The 17,699-nt window shown below is 47.3% G+C and overlaps 3 protein-coding genes and 1 pseudogene across 3 annotated transcripts; 1 reads left to right on the top strand and 3 right to left on the bottom strand.

Moving 5' to 3' along the window:
- Positions 1–565: 565 nt before the first annotated feature.
- LOC6601911 lies at positions 566–12,474 on the bottom strand (annotated as a pseudogene).
- A 669-nt stretch (positions 12,475–13,143) lies between these two features.
- LOC113566713 (V-type proton ATPase subunit e 2) lies at positions 13,144–13,629 on the bottom strand. The gene has a single exon (XM_026993543.1). The coding sequence runs from the start codon at positions 13,538–13,540 to the stop codon at positions 13,283–13,285; it is 258 nt and encodes an 85-aa protein (XP_026849344.1). The 5' UTR covers positions 13,541–13,629; the 3' UTR covers positions 13,144–13,282.
- A 138-nt stretch (positions 13,630–13,767) lies between these two features.
- Positions 13,768–14,531, top strand: LOC6601908 (zinc finger matrin-type protein 2). The gene is made up of 2 exons (XM_002026921.2): positions 13,768–13,918; positions 13,981–14,531. Exons 1-2 carry the CDS (start codon positions 13,816–13,818, stop codon positions 14,463–14,465), a joined length of 588 nt encoding a protein of 195 aa, XP_002026957.1. The 5' UTR covers positions 13,768–13,815; the 3' UTR covers positions 14,466–14,531.
- A 6-nt stretch (positions 14,532–14,537) lies between these two features.
- LOC6601907 (protein ABHD16A) lies at positions 14,538–16,687 on the bottom strand. The gene is made up of 6 exons (XM_002026920.2): positions 16,534–16,687; positions 16,160–16,473; positions 15,955–16,106; positions 15,298–15,901; positions 14,959–15,226; positions 14,538–14,894 (listed from the first exon to the last, which is right to left on the bottom strand). The coding sequence occupies exons 1-6, from the start codon at positions 16,657–16,659 to the stop codon at positions 14,784–14,786; spliced, it is 1,575 nt and encodes a 524-aa protein (XP_002026956.1). The 5' UTR covers positions 16,660–16,687; the 3' UTR covers positions 14,538–14,783.
- Positions 16,688–17,699: the final 1,012 nt, after the last annotated feature.

Below are 17,699 nucleotides of genomic sequence, written 5' to 3'. Positions count from 1 at the left end.
CTCTGCAATACGGCAGCCGATCGGGGTGCGGCATGTCTTTTCGTGATCAGAAGAGTCCTGCCAATCGATTGCGATCGGAAAAAAGGACATACATTTTTTCACGATTTTCGCAAAAAATCATGATGGTTACATCATTAAATTTTCAAAAAATCGGCCTCATTTTCGAAGTCGAGATTTTGATGCCGATCGACAGTCAGGACCCTCACGATCCTGGGACAGCTGACCGTTCGCCGATCTGGCCCTATTTGTCTGAGATAATGCTATATATTCCGAAGACTTACGATTTTGTCTGTCCGTAAACGCGCAAATTTCGAAATTTAAGTCTACATTCATTGCAATATTTGTACAAGATCGTAGTACATTAGCCTAATGGAAATCGAAAAGAAACATCAAATAATAAATTATTCACATTTAATAAATAGTGCAAACTTATGCTACCGACTTATACACATCCAAATCTAACATTAACATAAGAATCGCATTGAAATGACTGAATTCCAAAAAAATGATGTATTTAAATCATAGCTTCGTATACAAAGTAAATTATATTGATTTCGCACTTAAACAAGGAATTTAATATAATAAATCTTAAATACTGAGGATTGGCAACACACAGATATCGCCAAAGTATGTATAACAAGAATTGTCATTCCAAAATTGTTCTATCCTCGAGCGAACAATTTTCGAACAAGATTTTGTTATTTGCACGTTCCGATTAACGATCTAACTAACGTTATATTCCCTACTTAGAGCTACTACAAATCGTTTCCAAAGACCTACATCCTGCAAACTAATCTGAAGCCTACACTTGTCGTAGAACTTCCTTCTTGTAATCTCATCTTGACGTTATTTGGCCGACTCTGTCCTTGCTCGATGATCATTTCATTTCTTGACTGTGACCTTGATGCCGCCCTTAACGACCGCCTCGGCAGGGGGCTGCCGAACCTACGGCTCTGGTTTAGGTTGATCTTGCGCCGTATGTTTGCTGCACCGCCACCACTGCCCTTTCCCTGGCTGGAAACGGCGGAAGGTCCGCTCTGACTGCTGCGCTGCGCTTCAAAGTCTTCGGTGGGGGGCTTGTAGGTGCGAATGCCCGAATTGGAGCGCACGGGGAGCAGGGTGACCAAGCGATGCACGCTCGCCTCCGTGGTGGATGTGGGCTCGACGAACTGTGAGATCTTCAGAAGCTCCTCGTACTTCAGCGGATCCACCACTTCCACCTCCGCCTCGCCGACCACTGGAATGGCTGCGCCCAGCATCTCTGAGGACCCATCGTCCATAAAACTGGACATTGGCTTAATGAATGGCTCCCGCTCCCGCTCCCGCTGGTCTATATAGCTCTTCACGCTCGATTCTTGGACTGGCAGTTCCGTGGTCGTTGAAATCAGGACTGGCCTCACTCTTGACTCCTCCTTGGGTGGATGCTTGAGTTTGTTCTGGGAAAACGGGGGAAATTTGTTGGGTACACTCGGGGATGCCCAGCTTGGAGGCCAGCGTGTCAAAGATCAGCGAAATGTCCTGTATGTTGCTGGCATTGTTGATGCGCGTCTTGATGTCGTTCAGCGTCAGGTTCTCCGACTTGTCAATGTCCTCCGATACCCAGGCCTGCAGCGTCTTGTTGAAGATCTTTCGCATATTCGCATTGTGTCCGTAGTTCTGCGCGGACGAGCTGTTGACGAACTCCCACTTGGAGTGCGAGGGGAAAGGTTGGAATCGTCCATCATCGTGGGTCGCTCGCTGGTCGTTCGGATGCGGTTTCTGTTCGAAATGCTGCTGGCGGTTCTTGGCTCCTCCGTGGTTGTGCTGAATGTGGTCGTAGTGGCGCTTGTTGTGCTTGCCAGGGTGTCGTTTGACAGAATCAGGGACGGGGTATTGCGCTGCAGGATGTGCTCCTTTAGATTCATAAAGTTCGGCTTGGACGGATTGCCAGTGTGCGGCTTCGGCGTCTCGGTTTCATCGGGCTCTATCCGTGACTCTAAAACATCGATCGCAGGGTCCTGCTCCTGCTCCTGCTCCGTTTCAGGCTCTGGCTTCGGGGGGTGCTCTTGGTGGTAGCATTGCCATTTCCCTCCTTTGGTAGATTCAGCAGCTCCATGAAAAACTCCCCAATGGTGTCGGCCAGCACTGAATTGTCCGTCGGCTTCAGGGACGGCAGAGCTGGCGCGCTCGTGGGTCTGGGTGAGCTGCTAACCACGAACCTCACTGGAGGAGGAGGGCTGGTGGTGTGGTTGATCTTGTGGGTGGTGACCTCAACGGGGCCCTGCCTTGTGGAGGTTTCCAGCTTCTCCTGCTTCTCCGGCTTTTCTTGCTTCTTGGCTATGACACCGCCGCCCAAGTGCTCGAACCTCTCGTTGCTGGCATCGATGTTGAAAGGCAGCTTGTCCCCAGTTCCCAGCGTCGGATCGATCGGCTTGAATGGTGGTATAATGACATCGTCGATCAGGGGCACCGGCAGGGGATGCGGCTCGACCAGAGCTCCGCCTAGGCGCTCTATGTTCTCAGTGCCTGGCATGAAGATCGGACTGCCAAAGTTGTGGTAGAAGAGCATATCCTGCTCCGGCTGCTCCTGCCCTGCACCTGGCATCTCATGCTTCGTCTCGGTCATGCGTACTCCCTGGTTGAGGAATCCCGCAATGGACATGGGCCCATAGGGATCGTCGATGGTCACTGGCGCCACAGCGGCTGTCGGTGGCGTGGGATTGTCTCCTATAAACGGCAGCTCCAGCTCATCGATCCGCCTCTGGGGTATATGATTGACAGTGGGCGTGGTTCCACCTGCCATGGGCAGGGTTTTGGTCGGAAAAGCGGGCGGCGGTCCAGGCATTAGCTCCGGCACCTCACGGTGCATCGGACGCCAGGGCTGGGTGTCCAGAATGGGATACGTGGTGAAGAGATTCGCATCCAGCTTGGGCAGGTTCACGCTCCCATGCGTGGGTGTGGGTGCAGTCACGGTCACAGCGGGATAGGTGAATGTCGTGGTGCTGGCCAGAGTGGTGCTGGGTGCTGGGCCTTGGTGGTGGTACTTGCAGCAGCGGTTGTTGTCGTTGTTGGCTTGGGTGTCGTGGTTGTTGTACTTGTTGTCGTTGTGCTGGTGCTAGTGGTAGTGCTGGTGCTGGTGCTGGTACTAGTGCTAGTGGTTCTCTTTGTGCTTGTTGTTGCTGGCCTCCTAGTCGTCTTGGTGGTGGCTCTGGTGGTGGTGGCAGGGGGCAGGGAAGGCTGCTGCTGCTGGGGCACAATCGTCGTGAGCTTCTCAATGCCTGGCTTCTTGGGCTTTACCCGCAGGGAGTAGGGCGTCACCGCTATCGATTTAGGAGGCAGACTGCTGCTGCTCTGGTAGGCCCGGGTAGGGGGGATCTTCTTGCGGGCAATGTCCGCATCCGTTTTGGTTATCTCGAAGGATCCCTCGAAGGAGCCCTGAATGACGGGCGCATTCTCAACATCGATTTCCGGCTCCTCGTCGGCGGAGTGGTTGCGAACGAGCGGGTTCCGGGGCTTGGGAGTGGTGTTGCTGTTGCCCGGTGGCTTTGGGTGCACCGCCGGGGCAGGCGTTCCCTTCTTCATGAGCCGTTTCTCCAGCTGGGTCTGACTAGTGGGCACCGTTTGCTGCAAAGCGAACAAGAGGGTTAGTGGAGATCAGGGGAAGATGGTGGGCTATCGCCTGCTTACAGCCTCCTTTAAGATTGCCGCTGATCGCACTACTTGCTCGTCCATGATCCGCTTGATCTCCACAGACTCCGTGTCCAGACGGAGCGAGCGATAGGTGACTTGGTGGCCGCTGTCTCCAGGAACAGAGACTCCTTGATATACTCCTCCACGCTCAGTATATTCCTGCAGAGATCGAAGAGGGGTCAAACCCACAAAGCAGAGGATTGGGAGATGGGGTACATACTGCGGAAGTTTGCGAACGTCGAGGAACAGCCGAAAGAGACCTTGATCAGAGGACCATCGCCGAATCCCCAGACATCGGTGCGCAGCGGCTGCAGGCCATTGTCCGTGAGGGACCGCTCCACAAAGCGCTTGTAAAAGTCGATCTTCTGCTTGTAGGTCGTGGTGTGGTTGTACTTGGAGGGCCCGTCGAGTACAGATCCCCCTTGGCAATGCGGAAGGAACCCTCAAAGCCCATGATTGCTGTGGAATGAGAAAAAGGATTAATAAGAAACATCCCACTACCACTGCGGAGAATGTGGGGTGTGCACACTTACGATCTTCCAGGGTGGCCTTGATGGAGCTGAAGTAGAAAGCAAGACCCGCAATGGAGATCACCAGCCAGGAGGACTATAAAAGCGGCCGTGGTCAGGATATGAGAAGGGAGCGATTCTTTGGATACTGCGTCTGCGTCTTGGCCGAGAACGTGGACGGGGCAATGTTCCGGCCATCGCGCCAAATGCCCCACGTATTGTACCCGTACTGGCTGTTGATGCTATGATCGTTCGTGTACGAGGGCTGCTTGTTCATATGGTAGTAGGGGCCCCCAGCTGGGATCTGCGCCCCCAGAGTGTTCTGGTACGTGTAGTCCGTGCTCTGCGGAGATTGGAGATCGGAGTGGAAGTGTAAGTGTGTTTCTAAAGCATGCCAGCCACCGTCACCGCCACCGCCACTGCCACCCAGACGGCCCATTGCCAATTGATCCCGATAGCTACTAATTAGATAATTATCCGGAGACGAGAGACAACTTTCTCGGCCCTTTGGCGACTTTCTTTCTTGGGTCACAGAGCCACACAGCAGCCAATCTGCTGTGCTGCTAGTCTGAGATCTCATTCTCGGAAGTGAATCCGCGCATTCTAAGCACTTCTAACGGGCCCACTTGGCCCTCATTTTCAGCAATCGGTCGAAACGCAAACCTCTCACCGACACGACACTTGTCATGATTTGTTAAGGTCCGTTGCTACGATCGGGTGCATTTATTAGCCTGGCCTGGGAACACAAGTCATTGCACTGGGAGCACTGGGAGCGATGGGATGGGAGTCCGATGGGAGTGCGACACCCATCCGCATAGTTCCAGGCACCTCTCGGGGAGAGTCTGATTGTTTCTTGATTACCATTTAACATTCATTAGCTGCAGGGCACTTCCTGAGTTGCCTTCTACCCTTCCCCCAGAACGCACCGCGTTCTCTTTGGGCCAACTTCTCGTCTTGGCTCTTTTCATTGCGTTTTCTTCTCTCTCTCTCTCTCTCTCTTTGTCTCTGTGCCTCCTCTTTCGTGGCTGCTTCTGGCAGAGAAAGTCATTCACCTTTTAGAACGTTGTTCTTCTCGTGCTTGGCTCGCTGGTTACCTATGCTACGAGTATGCCAGGCTAGTCGCTAGTCGCTAGTCGCTAGTCTGGCAGCTGATGATGGGGAATGGGAAACGAGAGAACGGAGAATGGGGATCGGAGGAATGAGGAATGCAAACAGCCCGAGCCAACTCCAGATCCCAAACAAACAATAAATATGCATGCTGCGTTCTTTGTTGAGTGGATCCGAAAGAAAACCCTCAGTTGATGTAACATTTCTATTTACAAAAGAGATTCTGATCGCGATAAATGGACAGGCCTTCTCTATTCAGGCGAGACCCAAATTCCCCCGCGGTATGTTAATTATATTCCCAAGAGTTGGGTTCTACTATAACAGTAATCCCCCCTTTGTGTGGCCAGTGATAAACGACTCACCATTTGCCGACATGTCGTCTGCGCTCTGTATATATCACTCACACCCGATAGACTCTGGAAGTATTTCTTTGTCCCATAGACCGTGTCCATGTCTGTGCCGTTACGCGTTGAAGGTGATCTAATCGCTGATCGGGGGTTCTGAAAGATAATAACAAAGTAAGTCGGGATTACATTATGTTTTTATTGATGCTTCACTTTCGTTGGACTTTTGTGGGGGGGATCGGATCGGATTTGCTTTCTTTTGAGCCCACTCTGAGTGCGAGTGAGCTGGCTCGTTCGGGCTCGTTCGGGCCCGTTCTCTCTCCGTGAAAATGCTCGCTAATGCTAATGGGCCAGCATGCCTAGGAACCGGCTAATCCTGTTTGGCCATCCCATTAGCCAAACGAAAATTCTCACTTTTCGCAAAAGAAAAGAACAACGAAAGAGTCTCTAACCGGTTTCTATTTGCATTTTCCGAACTCGAGCTCGAACCCAGCCTCTCTCAAAGTCCTCGCAGAAACGTTTCCATTTCCATCTCCCGAGACCCCCCACCCGCTTTGAAATATCTTAATGAAGGAATGTAGCATGATATAAATTCCATAATTAATTGGGATACCACTCTGTTAGGGGAACAGCGAAGACCTCTCAGGTGACCAGTCATAAAAAGCGAAAGCGCTGTCCCACAACAAAACAAAAAATAATAAAAGAAGATTTAATTAGAGAATTCCCTGACACTTTGATACGCTTGCTGGCTGAGCCCTACAAATTCGGAATTTTCACTTATTTTCCACCTTGCACTCTCTGCCGTCTGCCGCCTGCCGTCCGCCGTCAGGCAGAGCCACAATAACATCTCGAAGAACGAACCAGCCATCGGATCAGCCCACACCACGCCGAAGTGGTACCCAGAAACCAGTTCTTCGGTTCAGCGGGAATGGCGATGCCCATGGAGATGGAGATGGAGATGGAGATGGTTAAGACGATGCCTGACTCCGCATGTTCCACCGTCATATACACATGTACGATACACGCGTATTAATGCTCGTAATGCCACAATGTAGTACATGTGCAATCAAAGCAGAGTTCAGAGGAGAAACGTTGGGTTGGGGTAAAAATAGTCTCGGTGCGGGAAGCCATCGTTAGCGATGAGGCTCCCCAAAGTCCCAAGGCCCCAAGGCGCTCGAAGCTCTCAAAGTCTCGTCTGCAAACTGTTAACTGCTAACTGCCAAAAGTAAAAGTTCTGTTATTTTTGGAATTTCTTGATGATGGTCTGGGTCTGGGTCTGGGTCGGGGTCTGCGCTTGGGTGTTTTGTTTCTGCGAGAAGAGAAACTAATCAATGGACGAGTATTGAAAATAAATAATATAATAAGTGGAACCGATAGGGCTACCAATATGGGGGTCTCTATTATCATATTCGTCATTTCAAAGTGTACTTGGAACCCTAGTGTGTGTCTTAGCTTATTCCTAGGGACATGGAAATCTCCATTAATCGTTTGTAATAGTATCTTTCAGATGGTTCTTCCCGTGACAAACTCCATCATTCCATTCTGTCCTATCTGCTGCCAGCCACTTCCCACTACCACTGAAATGGAACGGAAACACATTTCCCTAATAAAAATACCGCCAAAAAGCGGACTCCAAGTACCAGAAAAAGACTCCAAATTGAAGAAAAGAACAAGCACAATTAGATACCAAGACAAGGCACACGTGTATTGTGGGGAGAGAGAGAGAGAGAGAGGTTCTTCCAGTACGTTGTAGTAGTACGTAGTACGTACCCTACTGCTCCCATGACAGTTAGAACGCTTGGGGAGCCATAGCCATAGCCAAGCCATCGCCAGAGCCATAGGCATCCCATCAGCGCTTGACCTAGATGCGCATGCGCGCAGCCGCTATGGGGAGCGGAGAGCGAGACAGGCCGCCAAAAGCCAAAACCAAAACTGGTAACTGGTACGAGTACTCCTCTCTCCCTCTCGTCTTTGTTTGTGTGTGTGTGTGTGTTCGAACGGAGAAAGAAAGAATAAATTGACTTACGTCTGAGCCGCGTGAAAAAAAAAGTTAACAAAAATAATAAAATAAAAGACAAAAATAATGCTGGCACACACTCACTTGCAGAGTGCTTTTTTTAACGTTAAGTATTAAGACGTCGTCGTCCACGCATAAGTTGATTAAATTTCTCGCATTAGCCGATTTTCTCTATCGGTGAAATTGTTCAAGGCATTGCAACGAAACGAGAGACAGGCAGACAGACAGAAAGACAGGCTGGCAGACAGACGGGACGGACAGATCGACGAAAAAGAGCCAAAGAATGATTGATGAGAATTTGAGCTGGACAGTGGCTGCAAAAATGTCTACCATTCACGGGCGTCGTCTAACGGAAGTCGGCCGACCGGCCATTAACCCGTTTGCCGTACAAAAATAAACCCAAAATGAACAGATATATCCATAGCCATCTCTATTGTGTCCGAATGCGCGTTGGCATTTCCCCCCGACCGCAGGCGAGCGATTTTTGGCCAGATTAAGAAGAGTCATCCACATCCACATCCAGATCCACGACCACTTTCAATAATAATAGCCGCCGACAAAGTGTCGAGGCCACGAAGAAAGTGAAAAGTGACAGGTGTGTGTAAGAGGCAGGGGCAGCTCTATAGCAGTGGCACCGATGTCAATGGGATGCTTATCAGAAAGCACCGAAATGGAAAGTTCATTTCAAACTAGAAAATCGAAAATTGAATCATCCGAACAATGCAGTCCAACCCCATCAAAAGGGGAAATATTCGTATTCGTATTCGTGTTTATTTATTTGTGTATTTTGTTGTCGTCTAATTTTGAAAGTGATGGCAAATTGGCAGACCAGACATGTATTTTCTGGTGGCTTCATTATAAAATTCGGATACCGCTAGCTCTTTGACTGTTGCTAGATGTCATAATTGTTAAGGGAACACACTGTGGAATGTGCAAATTTATGCAATCCTCCTCCGGCCAAAAAGAAACGAAACCGATAAGCTCTAACGAAAAGTAGGAGAAAATTGATGAGCGATACTGAAACCGATACCCAAGGCGAATACAGCTCTGTGGCTCTGTACGCAACAGGTAGGTGGGTGCAATTGCAATTGCACAATGGTTGCCAGGCCTTTAATAAGTAACGTGTTCCACTAATTGTGTAATGAATTAATTGTTTTATAGCCACTGAGCGATGAATATGTATGCGTGGAGAGCAATCTGTGCAACATTTGCAGTTTCATAATCGCTCTAACGGCGCTGCGGAGGCCTTTTACTGGAGCAGAACAACATTGTTGGTCGGAAAGAAGAGAAGGAGAAGAACAATACGGAATACAAATGTACACCGAGTAATATAATGCGTCACTCCTCTAATCCTCTCCCTCTCTTCCTCTGCCTCTCCATTACGATTTGTGCGGAACTAAAAGTGCATTTCATTTTTACGACAAACGGAGGGGAAAAGTTGACAAGAAAGAACCACTGGCATAACATTAACAATAACACAGAACTGAAGATAGGCGGAGAGAGGGTGGTGGATGGAGAGTATCGCAACCTCTGAGGAACCGGGGCTAAGCTTAGGGAACGACACGCGAATGCTCAACGGGCTGGGAGAGTGTAGAGCGAAGAGCGCAGAGCGCAGAGTCATTAAAAGCATTCACCGTTACTCTTTAACCGACGAACAAACTAATTAAAAACCAACAAATCTGCCGATGCTCCTCCGCTCTTTCCCACACACTCCCCACCGAGACCCTTCATGTGTGTATGTGTGTGTGTGTGTGCTCTCGAGCATAATTCGGGAACTTGATTACTCACTGTATCTAGTACCTCCCCATTCCACACTCTCCAGGCTGGCTATAATTCCAGCACAACAGGTTGACGTATTGGTTAGGGCGCCCTGCCAATGCCCCTGCCCCTGCCCCTACCGAGACCATCGAGAATGAGTGCCATGAAAAGGCTGAAAAGTGTAAAGTCAGGGAGTGAAAACCGTTAGGCTGAGGTAACAGTATTAACAACAGTGCTAAATGCTTGGCGGGTGACTTGTCAGCGAAGCTGGAAAACGTTTGTAAGACATGTATATCTTAATTGAAGGAAGGGAACGTTTTCTTCATAGCTTAAAGAATCTAATACTGATAGAACTGTTCAGCTCGTTAATCAAGTGTTAATATCGATAATTATCGGATTCTTCTAATAGAAATTCAAATTTATGACTCCCCAATTGAATGGTTTAAGAAATTGGGGAAAACACACAACCAGTTCCAGATAACTCCATTTAGCGCGAGTCCATGCCTAATGCAAATGTCGCCATGGCTGTGTCCGCTTCCTCTTAGTATGCATCGACGCACTCAGCAGATAAGAACCCGAATTGCAATTAGTGCCGCGATTCCGCATGCGCGGCACGCACATCCCCCATCCCATTCTCCGGCATGGGACGACTGTATTTCATTTTGCTCTGCCTGTGTGGGGAAATGTTTTCCATCCATCCATCCAATCCAATCCAATCCAGTGCATTTTCTTTACCGCAACGAACTCTTGAATTTGAGGTCGCTTTCCTCTCCACTCTTCACTCTCCACTCCACACGACCGAGTGGTGCCTCGGCCCGACAGGCGAAACAAAAGATCAGCCCATTAGAGGCGATTTTACATCATTTGAATGCAATTTAGTCGCAGCTTAGCGTTATGTTCTATTTCGCCCCGGCACGGAGGCCAGGCCAAAGACCGAGCCAGCTGCAGAGATCAATCTGATCGCTCAGCCAGAGTCTCTATCTCTGTCTCCCTCTCCGACTCCGACTCCGTCTCCGACTCCAAATCCAACTCCGTCTCTGATTCCGTCTGCGTTTCTGTGTCTGTGTCTGTCTCTGTCATTTTGAGTTGTTTGCCGCCGTCCGAGAATCGTGCGGCACAGATGATCAGCAAAGCTGCCAATTTGGGCCAGGCTAGCATATCTTCATGATGATGAGGTTCGGTTTTCTTGACCAATTTGCGATTCTCAACAGTTTGGGCATGGCCAGAGAATCCCACGCCCGGCCCCCGATCAGACCGCTAACGGTGGCGGGGGATCAAAGACGGCCCAAGATCTGGGTTCGGCCTGGGATTCCGGGACAGCCTCTTAACGAGCGAAAGTGTTTCATTAACTCGTAAATGAATAATTTGAGACAAGACAACGAAAACGAAATCAAAATAAACGCACACCGAAGCAATGCTCGTAAAAATGTACATAATTTTTCAATCTGAATCTGGTTTTTCGCATTTCTATTTCTCTGGTCTCTCGGGCCGGGCCTCTGTCTGTCTGTTTTTCTGTCTTTCTGTCTTTGATCCACTTCCGACACACGAAAAAATGAAAATTTTCATTGCCTCAGTGAAATTAATTTCAGGTGAAAATTATCCAAACCCAAAACCAGCCAGAGGAAAAACCAAAAAAAAAAAAAAAAGAAATACTTTGGTGACAGATAGACAGACAGGAGAGACATACAGATATGGGTGTGTTTTCGGCGTCTAGGATTTGGCAACCTGTCTTGGCCTTGTCCGAGGCTACTCTGTGGTTTGTCGCTCTCCAGTCTGTCTGAGTCATTTGGCTCAGCTTCGGAGTGTTTTGGGACTTTCACCGGCAGACTGCAGCAGTTATCAATGAGTCAGGAGGAGGAGGAGGAGGAGCAGTAGGACGGAGTGAATTTGCGTAAATTGTCGGTTATTATGAAGCCTCGCCTAAAAATTGGGTCAAACACAACAGCTTCTTCCTGTCAGTGAATAGAACACGAACAGTAAACGTTAGCCACATACAGCAAAAATCAATTTCCGGAGGCAAAACGCTTAGATCTTGAGATAGGAGTACAGCAATCTTCCGTCATCATGGGAGACGACAAGACCCACTCATCGCCGTTTGTGGGATCACATAATGATGGTGTTCTCTGGCTCTGGCTCTGGCTGGCTCTGTGGCCAACGGGTCCGAACTGTCAATTGGCCCAGTTCATAAACGTGGTAATTGCGCGGTTAGCGACATATAAAGAACCAGCAACCGACCAAAGCGGACAACAAAACGTTCTCCGGCTTTTGTTTCAGTTCTCTGGACATTCACCTGTACAGCGCACACTCTTTTGTTTTGTCGTTCCTTACACTTTTATTGGGGTTTTTGGTGCCAGTAGCGAACGACGTAGGTGCTCTTTGGCTCTTTGCTTTTTGCCGCCCTTTTTTCGGGTGGAATCTTAATTTCTAATTTCTTTTATTGTCTGTCTGCATTGTGTAAAATGGTATTTCAACTGGTTTTGGTTACTACAACAGTTCCCTGGCTCCCTGCCTTACCCGGGGGTCCCAGGTCTGTGTCTGGGCCTGTGTCTGTGTCTGGGGCCCCTTTTATTGCCATTTTCATTTTAACATCCATAATTTTTGAGCTTCGCCAGCTCGTTTATGCGCGATTATTGCTCTTGCCCGTGGACCTTTGTACATTTCATCGTTTTCTACTTCTTACACTCCGGCATTGGTGAGGTTTGGTTTGGTTTGGTTTGGTTTGGCCGCGGGGAAGACTTCGTTTTGAGTAATGTAACCAGTTTTGTACCTTCAACTACTTTTTCTGGTTTAATGTATGTGTCTAACTAGTTTATGAACTTCACTCCGCTTGCTTGGTCTTAGGGAGAGTGTGTGATCGCAGTGTGGGATCTCAACTAGTCCTGGGCAATTCCACTTAATAAAGCTGCAAATACTTACAAAGATTTACTATCGTCCTAGGCAGCAGAAGAAGTGCGGTTCCATTTGATGGTATGCCGGCTATGTCCGAAAATAATAATTCCTGCAAGCTATTTTTATTAAAAACTCAATCACGAATGTTGCACAGATTCCCTTAGACCCTTGGCTATATAATTGGTCCTACTTCAACATTTATCGCTTGAGATATTCACGGAATTCTTGTCACAGCAAAAGAATAAGCATTTCACGACAACTGATCGCGTCCGTGACTGAAAGAAAACTGAAGACAGTGGCCCCAAAATCACAGTCTTGCGGTCCCCAGATGGATAGAGATCCACTAGAGAGAGTCAGTTGCGTCTGCGCAACAGCCAGCACCAGTGCAGCCAAAATTTCAGCGGCAAAAAAAGCTAGATTAAAAGAAATAAAAGCCAAAATGGCTAACACCGAAAAAAAATAAACCAAAAATTATGTTAAGACTAAATTCACCTCAAAAGTAATACATTTTGTCGTTATAGTGATTTAAATTAGCGTTAAATTAAGAACATTTTCCACTTCAACATCCTATCCTATCCTTCCTTTGATACAATAGTATCATAGTATAGTAGTATTGGCAGCATTTACTCTATATACGTAACAGATATCTGTCTATATTTTTCAACATACATTAATGCTTAAAGAAGCTAATTGAAATCCTAAAAAATGCTAAGTTCCACTTTAAAAAATGCTAGATATAGCCAGAAGTTTGCTAGAATGGCAGCACTCGCCAGCCCTCTCTCGTTCTCTCTCTCGTTCTGACCCGCTCTCTTTGGCATGGCAATGCTGAAGCGAGCGCGATACTCCGATATTTGAATAGTTACCGCAATCAGTTAGATTACATTTTTATTTTCAACATAATTTAAATACACTTTTTCAACATGATTCTTTTTACTTGAGATAGGATTGCACCTTAAATACTGTTGACTGGATACTGGAGGAGACCCATTTTAGCCATCGACGATTTTCATGTCCCATGACCTGCCAATCATGGCGACGACATCACGCTTTAGTTTGGGGCCAATCAGAGGATTCATTTGGGCCATGTAGCAGCACAGCCAGAAGAGCCAGCAGCAGGCGGCCGTCAGCATAAGGATGCAGCGTATCAAATTCTGGTGCGGACCCTTTGGGGTCATAATTGGCATTCCAATGCCCACAGCTCCCCAAAGCGCCGTGAAAAACAGCACAGGAAAAAATGCTGCACCCATTGCTGAAGACTTGAAGGATTTTTTTAATGCTCGAAGTGTGATTTGTACGGGTTTCCTGTTTTTTATCCGTTTTATTTCCACTTTTATCCAACTTATGAAGGCGCTCGATGTGAAAAAATCAATAAGCTGTCGATAGTCGATTAGCCAATATCGATACACTTTCGTTGGACATCCACTTCCATTCGATACATCGCACTCAGTAGAAACTCTCATCTCTATTTAAGTTATTATTTACCATTATTTAGCAACAACAAAAAGAAAACTAAGGCAGCAACATGACGATGCGACCCGATGACCACCGCAGAAAATGGGACAAGAACGAATACGAGAAGCTTGCCGCCGAGCGTCTGCTGAACCAGGTGGCCCCCAAAGAAGAAGGTTAGTAGTGGTCTGGTCGCCACGAAAAGCAAATCCTTACCAACTTTCCCTCTGATATATAGAGCCTGTGCAGCGGGAAAACCTTAAACGACGCGACTATAAGGTAGATCTGGACAGCAAATTGGGCAAGAGCGTTGTGATAAACAAGAATACACCGACCTCGCAATCTGGCGGCTACTACTGTAATGTGTGCGACTGCGTTGTTAAAGACTCGATCAACTTCCTGGATCACATCAATGGAAAGAAACACCAGCGCAATCTGGGCATGTCCATGAAGGTGGAGCGCAGCACCGTTGACCAGGTGAAGGAGCGCTTCCAGCAGAACAAAAAGAAAATGGAGGAGAAGCAAAAAGACTACGAGCTGGACAAGAGATTGCGCGAGGCCAAAGAGGAGGAGGAACGCTACAAGGAGCACAGAAAGGAGAAGAGGAAAGAACGCAAGCGCAAGGCCGATGACAGCGGCGATCTGGGTTCCGGAGGAATACCTGATGATATGGCTGCCATAATGGGCTTCTCCGGTTTCGGTGGCTCCAAGAAGAACTCGTAGGCTTTAGCTACTTTTTAGTTTTAGGTGCATAAGTGAAATAGAAAGAACGCTCACCAACGAACAAGATCCGTATTTAGCTTGTGACATTTATTTCGTATATATAGTACGTACAAGACGTTACAGTTTAACACCACGGTGTGTGTGTTGTATGTTGCATGTTTTGTTGTACAACAGCTTCCCGGCTGTTCCCAGTTATTAATAATTTATTAAGCAGTCAAAATGCAAAAAGGACTAAAACCATTTCACTATATCTAAGCACACTGCCACACCACAATCGAATACATTTTAATATAGAGAGAGGTTGTGATTATGGTAGGCCTAGGTGAATACGAATCCCTGCTCGGTGGGTATGTCCCACGGCATGGTGAAGTATTCCCCTGGCAACGGGGTGCAGTGTGTGGAGTTGTAATCACGTAAATGTTTGCGAAACTAAAATAGAAAGAGTTATTTCCATAGAACATTTGTAGGAACTGGCCCTCATAGATAAGCATACCAAAAATACAGCCATGTTGGTGCGCACTTCCTCGGAGTAGTCGGCTCCAATCAACATGGGGAATGACTTGCCCTCATCGGAGGCATAAGTAATAAGGCGCGACATGCTCAGCTTTTCCTCGGATGCCGGGATGCTGTACGGCTCTAGGGGCTTCGACAACAGACCTTTGATACGTGCCAACTGTGGAACGCCAAAGATCTTTGGATAGCGATGCTTCAGCACAGACAAAACCAAGAAGTTGCCGCGATTCGTCTCAATGTGGTTGTCCCTAGACAAGTGAGAAAATGTTACGCGTTACGCATTATAAATATAAATAGAATAAAAATGCACCCATCTTACTCGGCGATAATTTCATCCTCAGTGCGTCTGATGAACGAAATGGGTCCGTTGAACTGCTCGGCCAACTCGGCGTTGTTCAGATTGCAATAATTGCGAATGGCCGTCTTGACAATGCCGGCCACCTGGGACGGCATGCGAGGCACAGCCAAATAAAGGACATCATCGAAGGTGGCATCCAAGACAACACCCTTGGCATCTGGATAAATGGATGCGGCATACAATGTGCTAAAGCCACCGATGCTCCAGCCATAAAATATAATATCCTCCACAGAGAATCCCAGATGGTTGATGGCAAACTGTACCACAGAATCGATGGCATTCTTGTCCTGATGGGGATATGGCGTGCCCGAGCTGCCGGCAAATCCAGGATGGTTCCAGCCCAGTACAGAGTATTTAAGGGCCACCGGAGTACCCATTATTCCGACTTCATAGAATCCCGCATTTCCCTCGGAACAAATGATCAGAGTCTTGCCATTGCCCACATTATCGCCACGATTGTCGATAAACAGAGTGTCAATTTCATTCGAGTCGATTGTCTTAATTTTATAGCGGATTCCATTGTCGTCTTCGACAAGTTTTGCGCGTCCTGAGATCAACATGGGTCCTGAAATACCGCACAAGTTATGACCATTCAGACATTAAGACAGTATTACATACGCATAAACTTCTCCAACAGCTTGACTGAGCCCGGATAGATCATGGGCAGTCCAAAGGTGTTGATGGCCAGGTAGGCAATCACCTCACAAGGCAGTGTGGCGAAACGCAGCGGCTCCCGTCGGCTGGCAGTAACAGCAGGCTTCTTGGTATCCCTAAATGGGGAAAGTTACGCTGCTATTCATTTGTAAGGATCTGGTCTCCTCACCCTGTCAGCGATTTCACATCAAAGTCCACTGGCCACGAGCTGAAGTCAATATCGAAGCGGCGCAGCTCCCCGCTGGCACCTCCAGTGGTCTTGTTGGCCCGCGCCGCCTCCAAGGCTTTAATCATGTTCGAATAGACCCGCGATTGCTTGCGGCCCACTCCTCGCATAACCAGCGAGATAATCACAAGCAGGCCCACGCTGGTTGTGATTTTGGCCAGCGTCGGCATCGAATCGGCAACAAAGTACCCGCGACGGTAGAGGAATGTGGCAATCAATGGCGATGTGTAGTAGCCCACCGACCACATAACCGACAGCTGGAATGAGTAAACAGCTAAGAGCTGATATATTCCATTCAATTTGATTAGTACACATACCGTGGAAAGTATATGTTCCCCAAATTTTTCAACAGTTCCACTCTCGTACACCTTTCGCTGTGGCTCCGGCACTCCCTTGTACTCCATGTACAGGTTGGGGCCGAACATGTAGCTGAGGAAACTCATTTTATGATAAGTTTATATATTTTCGCGTCTGGAAATGATTAAGTTTTTTTTTTGCTTGTAATTTATGTGAAAGCTATTCCAGGGTGTCGCACTCTCAAACTGGATCAGATGTTAAGTTGATAACCAGGGCAGGAGAGTCAAACAGTTGCTTTATGATATTTGTTGCCTGTATCTTTTTAACAACTAGTAAGGTTGTCAAAAGTACATATATTAATAGCGGAAAATGTATAAAGCCAATAAGAATAACAATCTTGCAGTTGTTAAGCAACTGACTGAATTAAGTTGGCAGAGTTTCGTTTCGCCATCCCTGGGACCAGCCCGCTGAAGGATCTCAAATCAAATACCTTTCAGCTGTAAGATTATATCAAGGTATTAAATTAAATTAAGTATTAATTACATTTAAATTCATTTCAGCCGATGTCACAACGAGGCATTAAATAAATTAATTTAATTAATTTAAATTAATTAAATTAAGAGGCATTAATATAAATATGTTTATTTTATTCTTCTCTTCAAGCAGTATTTCCTCTGCAGTCTTGCGGGCCCACAACTTACGTCCAACCCTCTTAAATTGGCTGCAGCACATCATGATAGGCCGCATGTATTCCATTCCACAAGAGACGAGATCGGGGTCCTCTCCACCAGCTGGTCCAGGGACTCTATCACTAGCTTTTCCTCTACAAGAGAAGAGGTCAGGGCCGCCTCCATCAGCTGGTCCAGTGGTTGTATCTCTGGGTTTTCCTCTACAAGAGACGAGATCGGGGTCCTCTCGATTGTTCGATTTTCCGAATATTTTATCTCTGTTGTGCCTATCGTGTCAACTATCACCACTGAGGGAAGAGCAGCTTAAATAAATCCTTTAAGCAAATACTTTAAACTAATTTATCATTAGATCAAGCATATTAATAATAGTGTAAATAGCCCATAAGTTGCTTCTAGTGTAAATCTAATGTAATCTAAAAACATCGATGACATCGGTGCTTCTCCAGCTCTTTTATCGATAGATAAATTTTATATTTTTGTGCACGCCAAATAATTTG

The sequence above is a fragment of the Drosophila persimilis genome, unplaced genomic scaffold (genome assembly GCF_003286085.1).
Source record: "Drosophila persimilis strain 14011-0111.01,24,50 unplaced genomic scaffold, DperRS2 tig00000856-arrow-arrow-pilon, whole genome shotgun sequence".
Taxonomy (NCBI): Eukaryota; Metazoa; Arthropoda; class Insecta; order Diptera; family Drosophilidae; genus Drosophila; species Drosophila persimilis.
Note: the sequence above shows the minus strand (reverse complement) of the source record. Positions and strands in the feature narration are given on the sequence as shown.